A 13521-nucleotide genomic window follows, 5' to 3' on the forward strand; every position below is an offset into this window, starting at 1 on the left:
ATACTCACTGCCTTTCAACCTCTCTGCATTGACATGGAAAGGCTCATTGTTGGAAGGTAAGCCCAGACCAAGGGTTTGCCTTGACCTAGAGACAAGCATATATTTAACATACACAGTATACTTTGGGGAAGACCAAAACTATGGGGTTCCCAGCTCCAAGTGCAGAATGAACAACGCTTTTGTTTGGAAGGCAGATAGATAGGCTCTCAAGGGAGATTTGAATTCCCATCCCATGTCACCGGAAACAAACTCTGTCTTTTGGTTGTTTTCCATATTAGAGTAGGGAGTCAACTTAAAGGAAGTGTGTCCAAAGCATGAGAGATGAAAGACAGAAAAAGTCACAACAGTCATAGAAGAAGACAGGGGAGTATCAGAAAACAGTGCAAAGTTCTTTCTCAGTTACCCAGGAAAGAGTTATTTCCTTCTATAGCTCCCACTTAACAAAGATAACCCTGAAACCCAATATTGAAAGATGAGCATTAAAAAAGGCTTAAAAAAAAAAAAAGCATAGTTCAACAACTGAGGGGTAAGCTTCATCTACATGGAAAATTATCAACTCAGACAGGTCAGGTGCTCTTATGCTGAAGTTTCGGGTTGACAGAGTCCAAATGTTCCTTGCCACTACTGTGATATCTAGCCATATACCGCAAACAGTTTCCACTGACTCATCATTTGACTCATTCATGGTGACAGGGGGAAAAATTAGTAAAGATATACATAATCAGCAGCATAAAGTAGGGTATTTTGGAATTTCTCACTGGTTTTTATGGGCCGGAGACATCATGCTGGCTAACTAATTAAACAAAGGCTTTGCAGAAACCCAGGGAAGAGTGGGCCTGAGCTCCTTTCAGGTGGAGTTTATACCAACAGAGCCTATTGCCTAAGGACTTAAATTTCCTTTTCTTAAAAACTACTTCCTCAACTAGTTAGGTCAAATAAGTACGGTTTATTTAGCAGTGGTTACACAAACACACAACTTAAGTCTCCAATGATGCCAAGCCTGAAAATTCTAACCTCAACTTCTGTGAGAGGAGACAGGGCTGCTCTGAGCAGAAACATATCAGGTATACAGCCCTGGACAAGCTTTTTGAACTATTTCACATTATATAAGTTACAGATCATTTTTGCCTCATAAAACTGATAATTGCATTAAAAAATGTAATACCAGACATAACAGGTATTTTATCTTTAATTTCATTATATTTACTTAATTAACTAATGGCCTCAGTTAAAATTTGATCTAAATTGATCAATAAAATGGTCATGTTTTCCAACTTAATTCACTGAGATAAATCTGATTAAAAATTCAACTATAGAAAACAATCATTTGAAAGTGAGCAATTCAATGGCATCTAGTACATTAAAATTCTATGTCACCACCACTTATACCAAGTTCTAAAATATTTCCTCAAAAATAAAACCCAATGCCCATTAAGAGTTTCCCACAAAAAAGGTTAATTTTAATTACTGACATTTTCAGATCAATCTATATCCAATAAGTATAACTATGGGCATCACATCCTTTTTTTAAAAGCATTGCTTTTAAATTAAGACATTTATGAATTCAAAGAAAATTCAAACTCTTCCAAAAATAATCACTTTTCAGAGAGAATTAGTGAAAGCTTGCAGGTTTCCCTTACTGCACTGATTGGTGGTTTTCAAAGGAGATTTGGCACTGTGCTCAAGGATGATAGGCAATATGTGCTAGTGTTTTGGGGTTTCACAATGACCAGAGAGGGGGCACTATGAACAAAATTCGAGGAATCAGACACACAATATCAGATGGTACCACCCTAAATTCCAATAGTGATCCCTTAGAGAAACAGGCTACTTACTCCTCCAGAACGTTTTTAGAAGCAACTGCTTAGTCTAGTTAATTTGCATTCTTTTTTTTGAACATCAATTTGGGAAATCTTTTCACATATAGAAAAAAAGTTTCTGAAAAAAGGATTAGTTAGTATTAGTCACGGCCATGACTTAAAAATTTTATCATCACATGGCTCAAGAAATCCTAACCAAAAAAGAAAGAAAGAAATCCTTACAATGAAGAACTGGTGCTGAGCCTGAAACTCCACTTTAGATTTTTATTTAGATAATGCTAGGCAGCTGTGGGTCATTTACTGGGTTTCCCCCAAAATAGTTGCCAAAAAAAAAAAAAAACAACAACAACAATGAAAACTGACAATAAATAGTATTATTTAGAGAGGAAGACAAGTATATTACATATTTTTATGGCCAATCTTCAAACTTTAACATATGAATTGCTGGCATTTTCCTTTATTCTTTGGACAGCAAAGACAACACCAACAATTCATTCAAACAAATAAAAAGCAGCTGCAGCAGACATGGTGGTACATGCCTGTAATCCCAGATACTTGGGAGGCTGAGGCAGGAGGACTGCAAATTCAAGTCTTGGCAACTTAACAAAACCCTGTCTCAAAATCAAAAATAAAAAGGGCTGGGGATGTAGCTCAAGGGTAAAGTGCCCCTGGATTCAATCCCCAGTACCAAAATAAATATGAGTGAATAAATAAAAATAAAATAAAAAGCAGCTTGATGTTGTGGTGCTCACTTGTAATCCCAGTTTTACAGGAGTTTAGGGTATGAGGATTTAAAGTTAGAAGCCAGCCTGGGCAACTTAGTAAAAACTTGTCTCAAAATAAAAAAGATTTGGAGATTTAGCTCGTGGTAGAGCTCTTGTCTAGCTTGGATGAAGACCTGGGTTTGGTTCCTAGGACTGAAAAAGTAAAAAAAATAAAAAGCAGAATAGTCCTTATATTAAAAAAAAATAACAACAACAACATACTAAAGACCTTCCATGAGACTCCAGGCTTGCCAGGGGGCTGGAGGATTGGCTAGATGCAATGAGCAAGCCTGAAGAAGCTGGCGGCAGGGTTCTGGGAGGTGGGAATCAAGTTGAGCCTCAACTACACCTGCTCTCCCCACTGCTGTTTATAGCCACAGATCCACACTTCTCCATGGCTGTGGGCCTCAACCTGAGCCACAAGGCAACCAAGAACATGAGCAGGCAGAGACAAGTTGCCACAGTGGACACTTTGCCAGACACACCAAGTTCGTGTGAGACGTGATCAAAGAGGAGTGTGGCTATGCCTTACAAGAGCAGTGTGCTATGGAGCTTCTCAAGATAAGATGCCCAGGGGCAAACGGGCCCTCAAGCTCATCAAGAAGAGAGCAGGGATACAGATCTGCACTAACAGGAAATGAGAGGAGGTGACCTCACCACCCTAAGAAAAACAGCTGCCAAGAAGAACTACACTCCTCTCCCCTCTTTGTGTAATAAAACCTTTACAGAAAACATTCAGAACAGCAACAACAACAAATATGAAAATATTTCTGGATGAAATGAGGGCTGAAGAGTAGCTCAGGAGTAGAGCACCCGCCTTGCAAGCACTGCAATAAACAAGCAAACAAACAATATGGGTGTAAGGCAGTAGGAGAGAGTACAGATAAAACAAAAATTACAAACATATATAATGAACGTCAATAATTTTAATTTTTCAATTTCAATAGGTATTTCTAAAATTTCAGGACATTAATTGAACTTTTAGAACTCCTGGGATAAGGGGTCACACATTCAAACAATGCATAAAAAGTATATTTAAGATCTGGCAACCTTTCCCTCATTCCATGTGCAGACGTCCTATGTCTTGAATGGTGGCTTCCTAAAATGCTAGGCATTGAAGGTCCCTATAAATTTGCCCCCAGTTGCCCCTGATTTTTGAATTCATACATGTAGTGAACTACAACCTAGATCTACAAAATAAACCCCAACCTAGCTGAAGAGTACATTCATGTGATAGACAAGTCTCAGTTAATCGCAGCAGCTGAATTTTAGCCAACCACAGGCTGCCAACTGATCTGATCATGTCCACATAAGGCAACTGTCTCATCACACCATTCCCAAATAAGGCAAACGTACAGCTACAATCAAAATTGTTTCTGTATATCACTTCCCTTTTTCTGCTTGTAAATCCTGCTGATAGCTGAAGCTCTCTGAACTTCTGGTTCTGAATGCTGCCCAATTCATGAATCAAATCTTTGCTAAAATTAATTCTCCAAATATACTTTAACTAAAGCTTATGATAATGGGGTGAGAGTACGACACTGGAGAGAAAGTACCTAGCAAGTTGAAATGGCATGATAAAGATGTCCTTAAGGGCAGGTGAAAAGACAAAAGATTTGAAGCAAATAAAGCTCAGAAGTACTGAGTGACCTAACCAAAATTAAACAGCTCCAAGGTGGGGTGGAGACTCTGATCATCATATTCTTCTTAGGCACTATGCTAGAATGTCCCTTGGAGAAGCAGCCTAATCTTACAGTAATAAAACCAGAATCCTAACAGGAGATCCAAGACAGGCTAAATAGACATTCCACATTTATTTTTGTTTTAAATAAAAACAAATATTACAAACTTTTAGGAAGAACACAGCACATAATGAAGCTCAAACTAATTTCCTTAAGAAGGAAACTATCAAAAGTACAATAGAAATATATCACACCTATTACCACTGTATACTTTTGGTTAGTGACAAAGCATACTCTAGCATAAATAGAAAAACATTTTTTTTTTTTTTGGCTCCACACTTGTATTCAGAACCTAATGGCACTCACAGGACTGATAATATAACAAAAAACTCTCTAGACTGCACTATCATTAGGCAATACAGTGTAAATTTTCTAACATTTCCTGCCCATAGGAATGTAAGTTTAGGAGGGCGAAGTGTAAAGTTCATGACTCTAGAAGATGAAATGATGAAACCTTTCCAACTGGTTATTGGAGATTCACCTCAGATTCACTAGACACATGCATAGGGTTTCTATATACATGTATGTAATTCCAAGACACTACTTAGAGTACTATGCAAAACTATAAAATAATTTGCAGATAAGAGGACTTACGTAATTGCAACATTGCTTCCATCTATAACAATATGCTTCAGGTCCATTCTCCCTGGTTCGTTTTTTAATTCCAGCTTGTAGGGTACTTTCAGAGTATCTCGAAACCTTTGAACCCCTGTAACTGAGGAATCAATATGATCAGAAGGTCCTGTCAATCTTGCATCAGTAACTGAAGGTAATAGCTGTGGCAGCGGCATTGGTGGAGAAAGGGGTGGACAATTTGGCTTAGACTGAGGAGAGCTACAATGTCCTGGACGTTTTTCACAGGCAGATTTCATATTATTTGAAAGCAAGGGTTCTGCCTGCTGTTGAAAACCATTTTCAGGAAAAACTGGAATTCTGGGCTGGTGACTTGAAGCTCCCCTTGAAACAAAACTGACATCTTTGGGACTTGAAGGTGCAGAGGGTAAACGGCCATCAGTTTCAAGGTCTATGTTACAAACATAGTTCTGGTTTGAACCCCAGATTTCACGTTTTTGTTCTATTGGCACTGTTCTGAAGGTATTAATTTTGCAATTTGAGGTACAAGGCTTACCTTCTACTTTGAATGGTAACTGAGAAAATTTTTCTACCGTATTTTGCTGAGTGTGACTCTGTGTTTTCTTTGGAGTGGAATCTGTTGTGAGCTCATTAATACTGCTACAAACACCTTTACTTTTGGTTTTGTTGGTGTCTGTAGTACTAGGTGAAAATTCTCTGTTTTCTTGAAACCTTTTATTTTCTTTTTCAATTTCCTCCAAGAGCAATAATGGTTCGGTAGAAGGCCCAAACTCCCTAATGACCTTTTCAACAATTTCTTGAGAATAGCCCATGGTTTTAAAAAAGTTTACGAGGATATTGTATTCCATTTCCTCAGTAGTGTCTTTTACATCTGGACTTAAATTTTCAGAATCAGTAGAAGAATCAGATAGGTCAATGATTACACTTCCAGAGGATGTCTTATCATCGTGTAAAAGTTCTCCTTCTTGAACATTTTCTAAAGAAAATTGCTTCTTGGTATGCCTTTCCTCAGAATCAGAAAATCTCCTTTTGTGACAAATTCTCTCTTTGGAAAGTGCCTCTTCATCTGGGCTTAGGCCATTTACAGGAACAAAAAGCACATCTGGTGAACTAGAAAAGACAGTGTCCATTTGTTTTGTAAGCTCAGAAACAGGAGTCCCAGCTTTATTTCTTTCATCTTCCTGCAAAACAATTTCATCTCTAGAAATATTCAGTCCTGTGGCAGCATTCTGTGTAAACTCTGTATGTTGAGCATCTCTAATTTCAATAACATCATCATCTCCCGTTTTAAATAGATTTTCCTCACCTTGTGTGAGAGTCAAAAGTTCTTTTTTTAAGGAAGTGGGCAAAATCAACAAATCCATTGTAAAATTATCTGCATGGGCTTCAACAAATTGTTTAAATTCCCTTTTCACCTCTGATTCTTTCTGACTACTGGGTAGGTTCTCATTATTCTCAAAGAGCTTTACAAACTGCTGAATGTGACTCCTAGCCATAACTACAGCCTCAGCACTCCCTCTGATGCCAAGAAGACCAATATCAAGAACACAGAGGTCAGCACAAGTATCCTGAATCAAGCTCTTCAGAAACAGGCTCTGTGCCCCAACAAAAATGCAGTGCATGGCCTTGGGATAATATTCTCTTTCTTCTAGTTCAGGTTCACAGATTCCTTTGATATATTCCTATAAAGAGAGGAAAAGAAATTAGATCAATTTACAAGAGTTTCTCAACAGCACATATTAGGTTACATGTATACTAACAAATGTTAATGTGACTTCACATAACATCATAAATATGTTTATAATTTTGGGGAAAATATCACACAGTTTCCATAAAATGAGATTAACATATATAAACCATTTAATCATCTTTGGAGGAAATGAGAATTTTGCATCTGTATCTAAGAGACAGATACTTAAACGTTTTAATTGTGTGTCTTGCAGTATGATCTTAGGAATTTGACTAAATGGATAATCCAAAGGCTAGATTTACTTAGATTAGAGAACAAACGTATTTGCCTGTTACCAGTCATTTATTACTACAAGGACATAATCAAGAGATTACATAATAAAGTCAAATGATTTATTAGAGAACAAATTTTGACTTTTGCATTGCTAGCATTACTCCTAGTTTCCAGATGAAACAAACACTATTACCCTTTGTTTCCAGATTTCTTGAAGGTATTCAGAGAACATGATTAATTTAACAAAAATCATTTCTTCCAGCTGCTTGAAATAATCTATACCCTATATAATTTTATGTCTGTTTTCTAAGAAAGGCCAAACTTTAAATCTAAAAACACAATCACCAGAAAATGCTAAAACATAATGTTATTCTCAGATACTGGTACTGAAGGAGGCCTAAACAAGGTAGGCATGTGAACTGGGTTTCTCAGCCATCAGCTGCTATGAAGGTAGAAGAGCAAATCAAGTAAGCAAACACACACGGAGAGCGAAACACATTTGTGTATACAGCCAACTTTTGTTCTGCAGTTCACGTTTTGGTCTTAAATTCCAGCAATAAACCCAGTTATTGTTCAAGTTACCTAACTTATGCCCAGTTTCTTCAAATGTAAAAGAGGCAAGAATAGCAATCATAGGGGGTTTGCAGACTTCAAATAAATAATGAATATAAAGTCCTAATACTATACCTCACACATAGTAAATGCTTATTAAATACTTACATTATCAATGAAAATTTTCTGGAACTGATATTTGTGAGAATAAGCATGGCACCATAACTAATCCATACTTCAGGTACAATCAGAATGGCTTTCCTAAGCTAAATACCTATAATTACAGTGACTGGGGAGGCTGAGGCAAAAGGATGGCCAAGTTTGAGGCCAGTCTCAGCAATGTAGTGAGATCCTGTCTCAAAATAAAAAGTAAAAAGGGCTGAGAATGTAGCACTCCCGACTTCAATTCCCAGTCTGTCTCTCTCTCACACACAGAGAGCATTAACCCAAATAGTAAAAAGTTTCACATGTGTATCACCTGTCAGAAAGAGGGTTTGTTTACCATAAACTTGATGCTGCTGTAACACATTATCTTATATTTAGAACTTATATTCAAATATGAGTGCACATTCTTTGTGCATCTATTATTTAAAACCATGAAATTCCTATAGATGAAAAACTACAGAGGAGAAGCTTGAACTAAGTGTTATGATGTTCAGTTGGGTTCTTTGCTCCCTCACATCTCTTGAATGTGCCTGGACAGAGAAGCCATTTTTAAAAGCAAAATTTGCTATTTTTTTAACATAGCAATTTTGTTAAATCAAGGTATAACAACTTATCATGCTTTCCTACTGAATGCTCAAACACAGTGTTAAATACTGGTGTAAGTATCCTTGAAAGATTTCCAAATAGGCAACATTTGGCTAGTACATGTTTGTACTTATGCTGTATTCAGGTTGAAGGGTAATTAAAAAAAAAATTTTTTTTTTAAACAAATAATAGGTAGTACACACTTCCTTGGGTACTCTTCTAGTTTCATCTAACCACTTCATTTTATATAAGGATGATAGACTATCAAAAGCAAGCATCTACATTGATACTATGCCATTTTATCACATGAATAGCTTTAAAAACTACCATTTCAATGGATTCAGAATTATTCCATTACCCAAAAGATTTCCTTCATGTTACTCCTTTACAGTCACCTTTAGGTTTTATTCCCTGACACCTTCTAATCTATTTTCATCTCTATAATTTTGTGATCTCATGAATGTTACATAAATGGAATTATGTAATATGGGGCTTCTGACAGTTTTTATATGGACTCAGGTTTTCAATTTTATGGGACAAGTACTTAGGAGTACAACTAACAGAAAACACAGTAAGTGCGTATTTAGATTTTCGTATTTAGGACAAACTATTTTTCCTGAATGGTCACACCATTTTACTTTCCAAGAACATATAAAAGACATCCAGTTTCTCCACAATCTTGCTAGCTTCTGATTTGCCACTATTTTTCATTTCAGTCACTCTAACAGGAATGTAATATTATCTCATCTTAGTTTACATTTTCTTACTGAGTAGTGATGCTGGATATTTTTCCATGTGCTATTTACCATGTATATATCTTTTTCTAAAAAAATGTTTTGTTTATTTAGTTTGTCCATTCTCCAAATGGATTTTTTTATACTGTTGAATTAAGAGTCTTAGTCTTTTGTCAGATATGTGGTTCATTTTCTCCAAGTAGAGTCTTTCTGTTCATCCGTTCAATAGGGTGTTTTGTGACAGTCATAGCTATTAATTTAACCTTCAAGAAGCCCTAGGTCTTGAGGATCTCCCCTATGTGATCTCAAAAAAGTTTTACCTTGAAATTTATGATCTACTTTGAGCAGATTTTTCTGCATGGTGTGAGTTTAGGTTAAGATTCATGTTTTTGCTTTATGGATTATCAAATTGTTCTAGTACACCTTCTTCAAATGAAATTTCAAGGACTATCTATGTGAAAAATCAATTAATCACACACAGCCTGGCATGGTGGCACACACCTGTAATCCTCGTTACTTGGGAGACTGAGGCAAGAGTTAAGTTCAAGGCCAATCTCTGCACCTCAGCAAGACCCTGTCTCCAAATACAAAACACTAGGGATGTAGCTCAATGGTAGAGTACTCCTGGGTTTGAACCCAAATATCCACCCCAAAATCAAAAAATTAGCCATACCTTAGGAAGCTATTTAGGGGCTCTCTATTTTGTTCCATCAATTCATGTATCTATCCCTTATCAATACCAGTTTTGATTACTGTAACTACACAATATGTTGAACTTGGGTAGAAACTATTCTTACTTATTCTTTTTCAAATTGTTATTTTAGTTCCTTTGCTTTTCCATACAAAGCCTAGAACAATCTTTTACTACATATAAAAAATATCTTGCTGGAATTTTGTCAGCAATTGTGTTAAGCCTGGATCACTGCCATCTGCTGGGTCTCCTGATCCATGAATCTATCATGTCTCTCTATTTATTTGCTTTGCTTTCTTCTTTGAGCAGCACTTTTAGTTTTGATTAGAAAAAAGTCTTGCATAATTATGCTAAATTCACACTTAAGTTAGTATTCTTTTCTTTCCTCTATTTATTACTATGTTGCTCAGACTGGTCTTGTGATTATCCTTCTTCAGCCTCCTTAGTACCTGGGATTTCAGGCTTGTGCCAGTACACCCAGCAAGTTTTTCATTTTTTAATTATAAAAGGTACAGTATTTCAAATTTTGATTTCTATATGTTCACTGCCATATGACTGTAATTCCAGACACACAGGAGGCTGAAGGGGGAAAGCTGGTAAGTTCAAGGCCAGCTTGAACAACTTAGTGAGAACCTAGCTCAAAATAAAATTTGGTAGGGATGTAGCTCAGTAGTAGAGTTTGTATTAGCAATATGAGAGATCCTGGGCTGTCTCCAGTACCAGGGAAAAAAATTATCTATAACACACTTTTCCATGTTGTTGTCCTGCCACCTTCTTGAACTCACCTATTTCTAGTCCAGGGTTGTGTGTGAGCACTTCCCTGTACAATTTCTATGTAGACAATTATGCCATCTGCCACTATTTCTTCTTTTCTATTTACATGACTTTTATTTTCTTTCTTTCTGTAATGGAAAGTCTAGCATTATGTTGAAGACTAGTGTCGAGAGATGACATACTTGTCTTCCTCATGATCTAAAGGAGAAAATGTTCTATCTTTAAGTATGGTGTTAGATGTAGACCTTGCACAGATGGTCTTTATCAGTTGAGAAAGTCACTCAGCATTCCTAGTTTCTAGGAACATGAATATGAATAGGTGTTGTAATCTGTCAAATGGTTTCCTGCATTAATTGTTATAATTATGGACTTTTCTCCCTTATTCAGCCTATAAATAAGGTGGGTTTACACTAACTTTTTGAATACAGATCAAGCCCTATACACCTCTTTTTAATTTATTGAATTCTATTTGTAAAAACTTTGTTAAGAACTTCTGCATCTAAGCTGAATGTGGTGGTTCACATTTGAAATCCCAACAACTTGAGAGGATGAGGCAGGAGGACTGTAAGTTTGAGGTCAGACTCAGCAACTCAATGAAACCCTCAGTAAATTAGCAAGATCCTGCCTGAAAATAAAAAGGTCTGGGAATGTAGCTCAGTATAAGGCACCACTGATTTCAACTCCTAGTACCACCCCCCTCCAAAAAAGAACTTTTGCATCTATACTCATGAAAGTCTTCTGTTTGAAGTTTTCTTTTTGGGCCTCAGTACCACAAAATACCCAAACAAATGAAGTTCACACAGCAGTCCTTTTTGGTACTGTCTTTGGTTTTAACATCAGGGTAACATTAGCCACAAATGGGTTAGGAAGTGTTCTCTCTCACATTTCCTGGAAAAAAAATATGTAAAACTGAGGTTAATTCTTTTTGAAACATTTAATAGAAGTCTCAGTGAAACAAGTATGCCTAGAGAGTTCTTTTATGCCCATTTTAAAATTCATTCAATTTCCAGGGGCTGGGGCATAACTCAGTGGCAAAGCACTTGTTTAATTCCTGGGAGGCCCTAGGTTTAATACCTAGCACCAATAAACCAACCAACCAACAAACCCATTCAATTTTCTTAATAACTTAAAGTTATTCAAATGATCAGTTTTACATGGGGCAAAGTCATGGCAGTTTGCCATTTTTGAGAATTGGCCAATTTCAACTGAGTTGCTAAATTTATGTATGCAGAGCTGTAGTATTTCCTTATCTTTTAAATGTCTGAAGATTCTGCAGTGAAAATGTTTCATCCCTGATAAACTCGTGTTTTATGTTGTAAGAGATTTTTCAATTTTATTGATCTTTTCAAAGGGGTTGTTTAATTGGTTTTTCTCTCTTGTTTGCTTTCAGTTTCATCAACATCTGCTCTTAAATTTATATTTCCCTACTTCTGCTTGCTTTAGGCCTATATCACTTATTTTTCAAATTCACTGACATGGAAGCTTAGATTATTGAGTCTTCTTTTCTTGCATTGACATGTTATATATTTCTTTCAGCACTGCTTTAGCAGTACCCCAGTGTTTTGATGAGTTGCCTTTTTATTGTCATTTAATTCAGTGCACTTTTACAAATTTCCCTTCAGGGGCTGGGGGTATTACTCAGTCATGGAGTGCTTGCTAAACATGCATGATGCTTTGGTTGTTAACCCCTAGCACCACGAAAAAAAAGGACTCCCATATCTAGAAGATCCATGTTTAAAAAAAGATAAATAAAACAAAAGTGAGAACTTCATTGACCCATAAATTGTTTGAAGTGTGTTGCTTAGTTTCCAAGTATTTAAAGATTTTCCTGTTATCTTTGTTGTTTTGGTTATTTTGTGGTCAGAACATTCTTTATGACTCAGTCTTTTAAATTTATTGAGATTTATTTTATGGCTAGGACAAAGTTTATCTTGATGGTTCTGTGGATGTTTGAAAAAAACATGTATTCCACTGTTGTTGAGTAGTAATTCTATAAATATCAAATACAATCTTGTTGGTTGATGGTATTAGCAAGTTCTTCTGTACCCTTGCTGACCGACCTTTCCTTTAATGGGTGGGTCTTAATTGTTGAGAAAAGGGTGATGAAGTCTCCAAACACAACTGTGGATTTGTCAATTTCTCCTTTCAGTTCTCTCAGTTTTTGTTTCACATATTTTGCATTTTGTTACACATTTAACATGTCACATGTCTTCTTAGTGAACTGTCTTATCATTATTGTAATAGCTTCCTTATCTCTGGGAATTTTCTTTGCTCAGAAGTCTACTTTGTCTGATGGTCACATTGCCACTCTTTTTTTTTTTTTTTTTTTTCCTTCCAGTACTGGGTATCAAGCTCAGGACTTCAAAGATGCTAAGCAAATTAGTCTCTACCACTGAACTGCATCCCTAGCCTTACTTTTTAAATTAATGTTTACATGGTGTATTTCTCCCCTTTTTACTTTATTTTTTAATACTGTAATATTCTTTGTAATATTTATTTCAGTTATGGCTTCTTTTATTTTTATCTATATTATTTTTTGAAATGAGTTTCTTCAAAACATTCATTTGGTTATGTGTTTTTAATCCACCCTGACAACTTTTAATTGGTGTACTGAGACTATTTACTTTTAATACAATTATTGGGAAATCTGGAATTAAGTCTTTTTGGAGTGGTAGTGGTAGGGGGTGTTGGACCTGGGCACTCAATCACTGAGCCACATCCCCAGCCCTATTTTTTAAAATTAATCTTATTTTTTTTGCATATGATTCTGATTTTATTCCTCCAGCTAATGAAGATAGTATGCCTTGAGTATAACACAACACTATTAAAGCAATAAAAAGCAGTAAAGCAGTCATAATTTGATTTTATTATTTTTTAAAAATACGACAATAGAATGCATTACGATCCTTATTACATAAAGCACAATTTTTCGTACCTCTGTATATAAAGTATGTTCATGCCAATTTATGCCACCATACATGTACTTTTTTTCAATGCAATTCTTAATACACATATATATCACAATTTTTCATATCTCTGTTTGTATATAAGGTATGCTGACACCAAATTCAAGTCTTCATATATGTACTTTGTATAATGATGACCATCACATTCCACCACCCTTGCTATTTTTGTAT

The 13521-nt window shown here is 36.0% G+C and overlaps 1 protein-coding gene across 5 annotated transcripts in view; it reads right to left on the reverse strand.

Moving 5' to 3' along the window:
- N4bp1 (NEDD4 binding protein 1) overlaps positions 1-13521 on the reverse strand; it is a 48642-nt gene that overhangs the window by 17237 nt on the left and 17884 nt on the right. For all 5 annotated transcript variants that reach the window (XR_013430852.1, XM_078032264.1, XM_078032262.1 and 2 more), the window contains exon 2: positions 4921-6602. Coding sequence is in view for 4 of the 5 variants with exons in the window: in XM_078032264.1 (XP_077888390.1) it covers positions 4921-6602 (1682 nt within the window). In the remaining variant the exon portion in view is untranslated. The remainder of the gene's footprint in view (positions 1-4920; positions 6603-13521) is intronic.

Source organism: Ictidomys tridecemlineatus, chromosome 15, assembly GCF_052094955.1.
Source record: "Ictidomys tridecemlineatus isolate mIctTri1 chromosome 15, mIctTri1.hap1, whole genome shotgun sequence".
Classification (NCBI taxonomy): Eukaryota; Metazoa; Chordata; class Mammalia; order Rodentia; family Sciuridae; genus Ictidomys; species Ictidomys tridecemlineatus.